At 39.9% G+C, this 11,041-nt stretch overlaps 2 protein-coding genes and 1 pseudogene across 2 annotated transcripts; 1 reads left to right on the top strand and 2 right to left on the bottom strand.

The window, feature by feature from the left end:
• Positions 1-5: 5 nt before the first annotated feature.
• On the top strand, positions 6-1,575 carry LOC143602548 (uncharacterized; the record flags this gene model as incomplete). The annotated part of the gene is made up of 6 exons (XM_077079613.1): positions 6-127; positions 204-373; positions 452-604; positions 685-780; positions 867-1,186; positions 1,273-1,575. Coding segments are annotated over 6 exons (1,032 nt in total), but the record flags the coding sequence as incomplete, so codon positions are not given.
• Positions 1,576-1,669: 94 nt separating this feature from the next.
• Positions 1,670-3,845, bottom strand: LOC143602547 (pathogenesis-related thaumatin-like protein 3.5 pseudogene; annotated as a pseudogene).
• Positions 3,846-8,398: 4,553 nt separating this feature from the next.
• Positions 8,399-10,152, bottom strand: LOC143602545 (putative 1-acyl-sn-glycerol-3-phosphate acyltransferase 5). The gene is made up of 3 exons (XM_077079610.1): positions 9,528-10,152; positions 9,324-9,454; positions 8,399-9,031 (listed from the first exon to the last, which is right to left on the bottom strand). Exons 1-3 carry the CDS (start codon positions 10,103-10,105, stop codon positions 8,586-8,588), a joined length of 1,155 nt encoding a protein of 384 aa, XP_076935725.1. The 5' UTR covers positions 10,106-10,152; the 3' UTR covers positions 8,399-8,585.
• Between the last annotated feature and the right edge of the window lie 889 nt (positions 10,153-11,041).

Genomic DNA, 11,041 nt, shown 5'->3' with positions numbered 1-11,041 from the left:
GCGGACAGTCGACATTGGCTGATTATTGCACCTATTTTGTAGCTTATTCTGATGGTTCATGTGTCGACACCAACAGTGCACGAATGCCCGACAGAATGTTAGGTGAAGTGCGTGGGAGTAACTCAAGGTAGAAACTGAAATTTAATATGAAGTTTGATAAAATAAAACTTAACGGTGGTAACTTTTAATTATAATTTCTATAGGTGTATGGCCTCGTCATTAGTACGTAACGGGTTTGTTAGAGGTTCTATGGCCCAAGGAAACGGGTGTTACCAACATAGGTGCGTCAACATGACTCTACAGGTTGCTGTTGATGGCATTTGGAAAGCTTGCCCGGAAGTTGGTGGGCCCGTTCAATTTCCCAGGTTTAACGGTAATTTGTGGAAAATGTTATTGAAGTTCTACAGTTTTCATTCTGTTCTTAAGCTTGTGTAAATGGTTTGCAAAACAGGCGAGCTGATTTGCCCACCGTATCATGAACTTTGTGGCGTGAACCCGGTTCTCATATCCAATCAGTGCGCCAACTCATGCAATTTGAACGGGGATTGTATTGATGGAAAGTGTGTTTGCTTTCTTGGGTTTGATGGCCATGATTGTAGCAAACGTAAGATCTTTTTGCGGTTTTGTACGTTATATATTCAGTATAATATCATTAAAGTTTCTTGACGGGTTTAATGTTTTCAGGGTCGTGCCCTAGCAACTGTAATGGACATGGAAAGTGCCTAAGGAACGGTGTTTGTGAATGTAAAAACGGGTTCACTGGGATTGACTGCTCAGCTGGTGAGTTAGTGTTTAGACTTTAGCCTTGCAATCTCTTTTTTTTCAAAATACCTAATTTAGCAACTACTTTTGGACGGTTTTTGCAGCGGTTTGTGATGAACAATGCAGCCTTCACGGTGGAGTGTGTGATAACGGGGTGTGTGAATTTAGGTGCTCTGACTACGCGGGGTATACTTGTCGAAACAGTTCATTGGTTCTTAATAACCTTTCAATTTGCAAAGATGTGTTAATTAATGACGGTAACGGGCAACATTGTGCACCAAGTGAATCAAGCATCTTGAGGCAGGTGGAGGATGTTGTGGTGATGCCTAATTATCACCGGTTGTACCCGAACGGTGCTAGAAAGATTCTTAATATGTTTATAGGCCGAAACTGTGATAAAGCAGCCAGACGACTCGCATGTTGGGTAAGATTTATATTTCCATAATGGTTTCATTATTTTTATGCTTGTAAATCTGCATATAATTATATAACTCGTGTGCAATGAAATAGATATCGATACAAAAGTGTGAGAAAGATGGTAATAACAGATTAAGAGTATGTCATTCAGCATGCCAAGCGTATAATATTGCCTGCGGTGCATCACTAGATTGCTCGGATCAAACACTTTTTAGCGATACCGGTCTATGCACAGGTTCAGGTGACATGGAGTCATGGTTTTGAAGCTTCTTAACTGTAAATTATAGAACAGCTTTTTTTCCTTGAGTATAAGTTTTCATGGTGTAATCTTGTTTATTGTAAAGGATAAGCCATGCAATTTGTTGAAGAAAATAACCCAAAAAAGAAAGAAATTTAGTGGAGTTTAAAATTTTAAACTTGCTTGTTATCTGACTTCTAACCCATCAATTCATCATTAATCTCAGTGATTTTGTAATCAAAATTTGGTAATTAAGTTTTTCAAATCCCAGCTGGACAGAATGTAATCAAGTAATCCGACCCGGAACAAGTGAACGTACTCGATGCATCATCATACGCATAGCTGTAGGCACTCGGGCACGCTGCTTTGAACATAACCGAGAACTGTGTCGGTGCACACGTGGCTGGCATTGCATGATCCCCGGTGCAGCAGAACTCCGGCGCGTTAAAAGCATCACATGCACTTTTACAAGCCACCACCGCGCCACCACCATCAACCACCCTCAGTTCCGCCGGACAGTTAATGTTTAGGTCTGCAATACACCCTGCGTACTGGCAGTCGCCATTCCCACCTGTCGGCTTTATGCCAATGCCGACATTGTACCCGTCCACAAGGCTAACATCATAAAAGTCCTTATCACTGTTACTGTTGCTATTGCCGCCAGCGATTGTGAACTCCGCTAGCGAAACTGGTGGGTCACCACCGCCGTTGCACTTAAGAGTACTGCCACAATCCCCGGTCATGCACTTACCGTTTCCATATTCGTCAAACGTGCATCCGGTTCGGGCCCAGAACCGACCAGACCAGCCTGGCATGGCAATAAACTGAACAGAGGCACCAGGGGATAATGAGAATCCGCCCTCACCTAATACAGGACCGGAGTTTCCACTGAGCGTTCCCGGCCAAACTGTATAGCTACAGCTGTTTTGTAACGTAAACACCGTAGCTGAAACCTCACCTCCTGCAGATCACGATTTAATTACATCACACGCATATATATATAGCGGTGGGATCCGGCAGAAATAGAATAAATAAACCTACTAAATGAATAAATAAATAAAGAATAGAGTAATTAAAGTACAAAAAATGAAGTACTCTAGTTTAAAAACTGTATAATGTTAGAATGAATAATTACTATGTTATTTGTACGCTTCTCACATTAAAAGTTGTTCTTATTTGATGCAAACACTACATACATAAAGATATCTCATGGCAATATGTTAAAATCATTACCGGAAATACAGTAAATGACAGTAGAATCGTTAACCACACACATAATTAACGAATCTATGAATTAAATAACTGCAATGACGTTAAAAGACCAAATTACGAGGAAGAGAATCAGTTGATATCATAAATTGAAGCGATAATTGCAGTATATATAGATATGATAAACGATTAGAATGTGCAATGTAGCAGAAATACGGAGTTGAAGGCGATTTATATCAATCAGGTAATGTTAAGTTAATAGTTATGATGGAACAAACAAACAGACAAGACAGTTGCATTATTACATTACATTCTAATGAACAACAGAAATTGAAACAGAATAATAATAAATGTGACACCTGAGATGATGAAGAAGAAGAAGAAGAAGATAGCGAACAGAAGAAGAGAAAAACAGGCACGCCTGATAATCTCCATCGGAGAAAAAGAAGAAGAAGAAGCACGCAAATGTTGTGTAGAGAGAGAGAGAGGAGGTTGTTTTGTTTACTCGCAACTTACAAAACCCCAACCAAGTATCCTCAACAGGGATATTTAAATCATATTCGAAAATTAATTTCTTTCTTGTTGACCTGCGTTTGTTTCAACCCAACTTTCATGAAAACATTTTTCAACCCTATTTCTATTAATATAATCAATCAATTAGAAACTTAAGGGTTTAAACACCTCAAGGCACCTGCTAGTAGGATTGTTTAAAAAGCTCGAATAAAACTTGATTTGAAACATCCTGAGCTGAGTTGCATCTCCGCTCCTCCTCCCCCTCCGACCAAACGGTCACAACCACCACCACCCTCCGGCCTCTCTCAGGCCAACACCCCCGTACGCAACCACCAAAATTCTCTCATGTGAGTGACAGTTGCATCTCCGTACACAAACACCAAACGTTCAAAACCTCTCTCAGGCCAACACCCCCGTACCACCACCAAACGGTCACAACCACCACCACCCTCCGGCCTCTCTCAGGCCAACACCCCCGTACAGGCCGCCACTCCTCCTCCGGCCATTCTCTGGCCAACACCTCACGTTTCTATCTCCGGCCAATTTTGGGTAGCCCGACAAAATTTTCACAGAATATTCCACCCACACCGGCCACCGACATTACGGAATACACCAAAACCTCACCGTGTTCTTCAACCTCTGTTTTAACAAACCCCGAACCCAGATCCGGTGGTAGTGAGAGTTTTCCGGTGAGTGACAGTTGCATCTCCGGAGGCTTCCAGTTGGTCTAGTGGACTGCTTGCTTAGTTACGCGGGTTTACAGATCCGGCATCTTCTCCGGCTGGAAAATCCGGCTTGCGGCAACCCCACAGATTACCCCAGATTATTGCTTTCTTCCCTTACCTTCCGTTGTGTTGTTATTATTATTATTATTTTCAGTATTATTATTATTACTATTATTACAACCCACTATTATTATTATTATTATTATTATTATTTTTATTATTACCTATTAATTATTATTATTATTATTATTATTATTATTATCGAGTGCCCAATTGCTTGCATTTGTGTGATTAGTTGCAACCATAGAGCGTAGGAACCATGACTATTACTTGAGACCATGTCCTGAAACGAGGGGTGTAGGAAAGAGTAAAGATAGGGAGCGTATATTGCGTTTGGCTTCTTGGAATGTAGGAACATTAAATGGTAAGTTGCTAGAATTGGTAGATGTGCTTAAAAGGCGTAGGGTTCAGATAGCATGCCTCCAGGAGACTAAGTAGAAAGGACATAGAGGGGCTGAGTGTAATGGGTATAAGTTGTGGTACTCGGGGTCTGATGGAGCTAGGAATGGAGTGGGGTTTCTAGTGGCTAAGGAAATACACACTAGTGTGGTGGAGGTGATAAGACATAATGACAGGATTATGGTGTTGAAATTAGTACTAGGAGAGGAAGCAGTGGCAGTAGTCTCCGCCTACGCGCCTCATGTAGGCCTAGGGGATCAGGAAAAGAGAGAATTTTGGGATTGCCTAGACGCAGTGGTAAGGGGCTTACGCGCCTCATGTAGGCCTAACGATGGTTTTCAAGCCGTACATGGGGGTTTCGGTTTTGGTGATAGGAATGAGACCGGAACAGATCTTCTAGAGTTTGCGGTGGCACATGACCTAAGTATTATAAATTCTTATTTTAGGAAACAATATTCTCATTTAATCACTTTTAGCAGTGGCGGACGCGACACGCAAATTGACTACCTTTTGATGAGGCAAGGAGACCGACGTTGGTGGAAGGACTGCAAAGTCATTCCTGGAGAGGCAGTTGTGACTCAACATCGACTACTAGTGACTGATATAGCCTTTAGAAATAAGCTGACTGTTCGAGAGAAGAAAGGTACACCGAGAATTCGATGGGGAAAATTGAAGGACGAAAATCTCCTACTGTTTAAGGATAAACTCATACTGCATACGCTGGCTCGACTAAATGGGGACTCAACTCATATATGGGAAGCTATGGAGACAAAGATCATCCAAGTAGCAAAGGAGACTCTCGGGGTCACAACAGGAAAGACAAGTGGGCATAAGGAGTCTTGGTGGTGGAATGACGCAGTGCAAGACAAGATAAGGGACAAACAAGGATGTTTTAGGGAGCTAATGAGGTGCACCAATGAGGAGGAGCGAGTGGAATTGAGGGACAACTACAAAACGGCCAAGATAGAGGCGAAGAAGGCAGTGGCGGAAGCAAAGAAGGCGGCCTTTAAACGGATGTATGAAAGTCTAGAAACAAAAGAGGGGGAACATGCTATGTTTAAGATTGCCAAAGCCAGGGAGCGTAGAAGGCAAGATCTAGGACCGGTGAGGTTCATAAATGATACGGATGGGCATGTACTGGTCAAGGAGCAGGACATCAAGCTAAGATGGCAAACCTACTTCCACAATCTTTTTAACAATGGGAGAGCTTACCAAGAAGAACATGACAACACAAACTTTCAACGACAACAATCGAATAACTGCTACTGCCGACGGATCACACGAGAGGAGGTGAAGGATGCACTTAGGAGGATGGGAAGGTCTAAGGCGGTTGGTCCAGACAACATACCCATCGAGGTGTGGAAGTGTCTGGGGGAGGAAGGAGTCATGTGGTTAACTACTCTGTTCAATAGTATTCTCAAATCAGGTAAGATGCCAGACCAGTGGAGGAGCAGCGTTGTAGTTCCTATCTATAAGAACAAAGGAGACGCCCAATGTTGTGGTAACTACCGAGGAATCAAACTACTAAGTCATACTATGAAGCTATGGGAAAGAGTGATTGAGGTTAGACTTAGACGAGAAACTCAGGTTACGGTCAACCAATTTGGCTTCATGCCGGGGCGTTCCACCACAGAGGCAATACACCTTATAAGAAGATTAATGGAAAAGTATAGGGAGAAGAAGCGTGATCTACATATGGTGTTTATTGACCTAGAAAAGGCCTACGACAGTGTGCCATAACAGGTGCTCTGGGAGTGTTTGGAGGGTAGAAGAGTGCCAAGGAAATACATAGAGATAATTATGGATATGTATACCAGGAGTGAAACAAGTGTCTGTGCGCCAGTGGGGGATACTGATTTCTTTCCTGTAGAGGTAGGTCTTCACCAGGGGTCAGCGTTGAGCCCGTTTCTTTTTGCAGTAGTCTTGGATGAGTTGTCAAAGTCGATTCAGGGGACTCTCCCGTGGTGCATGATGTTCGCAGACGATATTGTGTTACTTGCTGAGAAAAAACAAGATCTAAACATGAGGCTTGAGGAGTGGCGAACAGCCTTAGAGACAAAAGGTTTAAAGATTAGCCGATCTAAGACGGAGTACCTCCACTATGATTTTGGTGGGATAAACGACAATGAAGACGCACAGATCACAATTGAAGGGCAGGTGGTTCCGCAGGTAACGAAGTTCAAGTATTTAGGATCATTTGTACAGAGCGATGGGGAATTAGACAGTGATGTGACCCACCGAGTTCAGGTAGGATGGTGTAGATGGAAATCAGCCACAGGTATATTGTGCGACAAGAGTTTCCCGACTAAACTAAAGGGAAAATTCTATAGGGTGGCAGTTAGACCTGCAATGCTATATGGAACAGATTGTTGGGCCATCAAAAAGGCACAAGTGCGAAAGATGGAGGTAGCAGAAATGAGAATGCTACGTTGGATGTGTGGGCACACAAGGCTAGACCGAATAAGAAACGTTGTGTTTCGCGAGAGATTAGGGGTGGCGAACATAGCAGACAAGATAAGAGAGTGGAGACTGAGATGGTTTGGACATGTAAAGAGAAGACAGACGACGAATCCTGTTAGATCCGTAGAAAACATTACTATAGAGGGGAGGAGGGGTAGAGGACGACCGAAATTGACTTGGGATGAGAGGATTAGGCATGATTTGATAGACCTAAACCTCTCCGAGGACATGGTTGAGGATAGGAATTCGTGGAGAAGTAGAATTAAAGTTAAGGATCTTTAGAGAGAATTGAATACCTTAGGGCTTAGACTTTACTTATTTAGGTCACATACCATAATGGTATTTCCCTTACATATATTATTATTATTATTATAATTATTATTAGCTTTTATATAGCTGTTAAACTGTGAACTTATTATTAATATTATTATAATTAGTAGTAGTTTTTATATAACTGTTAAACTTTGATTTCCTTTATTTTGCTTCATACACATGTACTTAGAGCCGAGGGTCTCTCTGGAAGCCACCTCTTTATTCCTTTGGATAGAGGTACGGTGTGCCTACATCCCACCCTCCCCAGACCCTACTTATAGCTTTGTTGTCGGTGGAATTTCACTGGGCATGATTGATTGATTGATTGATATTGAGCTGAGTTGGCTCATTTTTGTAACCGAGTCAAAATCGACCTAGGCTCGGCTCGATCTCAATCTCGTTTAACTTCAAAATCGAGCTAGAGCCTTAGCTGAGTTGCTTCGTTTAACTTCGAGCCCGAGCTCGAAATCACCCTGGCTCGACTCGTGAACAGCCCTACCTGCTAGAAGCTAGAATAAAGATGAGCTTAAACTAACATAGTTTTAATAAATGAGCTCGTGCTCGGACTTCCTCGTGAGGCTATCGTGTATGCAGATTTGTAAGGAATGTTATGAATCAAGAAGTGTTTTGGATTGATTTCATGTTTGTTTGTGATCTAGCTAAACAAGCGTGAAAAATGTAAATATGAAAATGAAGGTGTCACATAAAAACATGTGTAAATAAATGTATTCTTAAAATTTATTCTTGTTTATTCTAAGTAACATATCATATCATATCATACAAATACATTTTATAAAAAAATTAAAGAATAGAACTTCTTGTGTAATCATTTTATTTATCAAATTAAAAAAATCATTATTATTTATAGTAGAGATGGGTGGGAAATCAAAATCTAGACTTCAAAGAAGTCGACATGAAACACGCATTATTGTATATGAGAGAGACGGGAAAATCAACTTTTAGTTGACACAAAACACGCATTATTGTATATGAGAGAGACGGGAAAATCAACTTTTAGTTGACATACAAAGCTAACCCGGGTCCCGTTATTTTTATTTGATTGATATATAAGACTTTCTCTCTAAATATTCCTTTGGTGACAATGGACACTCTTAGAAAACAATTCCAACTAGTGATTATTGTATTTTGATAATTAGAGCCTTAGATAGATCAAACAGACACATTCACACCCCCTAAATTAGAACTCTTTGAATCATATTAAGAACAATATATAATTCACCATGTCATCTTTGTTTTCTCTATTATTACATAATAAGTTATAAAAAAATCCCAAGATATGTATATAGAGCAGAAAGAAATTATTGAATTGTAACTTTATGAGTTTATGTCCATCCATCACAGTTTACAATTACAAAAAAGAAAAAAAAAATGTACATTTACCACTTATACAAGAACTTATTCTTTAGCAAACCAAAAATCATCTTAAAACAGTTTCCTAGCAGCAGATAACAAAACTCTACCTGCTTCCCCTAACAAGATTTCTTACCAGGTAAGAACAACCCCTTCACATACTCATGAATCGGCGACGGCCAGAAATTAAAAGCCTTAGCACACGCAAGATATGCACACGACAATACAATGTACACTTTGAACCAAACCGATGAGAAAAACGCAAGATATGCGAATACAGAAGTAATAGCTATTACTATTATGCAATTTACCAGACATTTAACTGTTGAAAGCTCGCCTTCGGTTCCTTCGTTAGGAAAATAACCTTGAGCTATGAAGTCCGAAAGCAGTTGATCTTTTAATTCGAATGTTTTTAGCAACCAAGTGTTGCACTCGGTTTCTGAAACCGGGATTTCTTCTAGAGATATTCGTCTTACATGAACATGCACTTCTGAAGGCTCCACACCAAAAACATTGTCCATGAATGTCGGGCATCGGTTCTTGTACGCGATTGTCACATCGTACACTGAAATAAGCAAAAATGAATTATATGTATTAGAGTAAATTACACTTTTTTGTCGTTAAACTAAGTAAATAACAAAAAATTAATGTTTACATTTTGTCACGTTTACATCATTTCCACTAACACGCGTTATTTTTTTCTGTTAAGTCTTTGCACATGATGGCATTTTCGTCATTTCTATTTTATGCACATGAAATAGCGTTAAAATTTTCTATTACATCTTTGCACATGATGGCATTTTCGTCTATGCACCCGAAATATTATTTCTAGTTAATGCTGAAAGCCAGATACTAACCTGCATCAAGAGAACCCCTTAATATTTCAACACAAGCATGAAAGCCTCTTGTTTTGGGCAGTAGCACATTTTTTAAAATCGGTAATCCATTTTCAGCAGCATATTGTTGGCTTTTTATGCACTTTTGTTCTCTGCATATAAAAACCAAACAAGTTATAAAATGAGTTAAAACAATTTTTAAAAATATAAAAGTTGAGAAATTACGTGAAATCAGTTCCTTCGGGAAAAACAGCAAGCCATAACGGGTCTGACGGGTTGGTAAAAATCGAGAGCCTTTTTCTCATTATAACTTCATCAACTTCCCATTTTCTTTCCACTGAAATAAACTCGAAAATATGAAATCCCCAACCGAATATTGGTAGTTTCATCAAGCTGCTTTTGAGGACATACTTGATGCATCCTAAAGAACCTTTTCTGAGTGCAAGATCCCAAAGATACATCCAATCGACTTCGGTTCTGTGATTAGCAATAAGCAAAACACGTTCCTTTTCGGGAACCGTTTCTCCAGAAAAGACCACTTTGGTTTTATTAATCTTCTCGAATAAAAACGGCCATAAAGCTAACCACATACCAAAAAGAAAATATGAAGCTTTTCTGCTGTAATGTATGCTAAAAAACCGAAGAAAAACTGCAGCAACCGGACTGAAATAAACCATAAACATGAAAGCAGTTGACAGGTAAACCACTAAACATGCCAGACCCCTTAAGAGTCTTAACGGGGTCAAAGGATAGTGTTTTAATCCATTGTTTGTGTCTGAGTTTAGGGTCTGGCAATCTTCCATCTTTACTGAGTTAACCGCGTGTAAAATCTCCCACTCTTTGCACTTGCAGCTTTGATTGTATAATGATCTTTAGCGTATAAAATGGTTTATATGTTCAGCAAACATCATGGTGACGTTAAACTCATGGGGCGTATGCATCGACTGAATACTGGAGCTTATTTCTGCCATGACAAAAGATATAACAAGTCTCGGTCACGCATAATGATTATTCATTAAATAAAAACTTTAAAGACAAGAAAAAGAAAAAAGAAATCAGCAAAAGAATTAATATCCAAGAAAGCACCAATCCTTAAATTGTTTGTACCATACATATGGGGTCCTCAATAGATGCATATGCCCATTATTTGCAACCACAAAAATAGTTGAGGCTAATTACTAAGGTCCAAGAACATGTAACAAGCCAATTAATGTAAGACACGTGGCAGCGTTACACAGCTATATAGTACTAATGCACATTCATTTGCAGCACCACAAATTAGACCACCAAAAAAGCCTAATTGTTTGGTTGTCAATTGCAGTATTTAGGTATCGTAACTTATGGTCCCAATATGCTCAAATCTATCTATACTTACAAATACACATACACTAAATTCTCAAGAAAATTATATAATATGACCAAGGGTGGGATCCGGTACAAATGAAACCTACCAAACGTACATACGTACAAATAATTATTTATAGTAATTATTAGACCTTCCACATCATCACCATTTCCATAGCCACACGACAATATTACGCAGGCGCCAAACCTGCCTTCCTTCTCTCGCTATCCCCATAACGCCCAAGAGAGCTCAAATAGGTGGGGTCCACCCCTTTTCAGCCAAGCATTTTTTTTGTTTTGTTTTTTTTTTCAATATCTAGTTACCACAACGCCCTTGTTAGTTAAAGGGTTGGTTAGCTAAAGCCCACTGCCTACGTGGCAGTGACGTTACGCGT

This window comes from Bidens hawaiensis, unplaced genomic scaffold, assembly GCF_021521415.1.
Source record: "Bidens hawaiensis isolate Kalapana, Puna unplaced genomic scaffold, B.hawaiensis_p1.1 tig00059135_1, whole genome shotgun sequence".
NCBI lineage: Eukaryota > Viridiplantae > Streptophyta > Magnoliopsida > Asterales > Asteraceae > Bidens > Bidens hawaiensis.
Note: the sequence above shows the minus strand (reverse complement) of the source record. Positions and strands in the feature narration are given on the sequence as shown.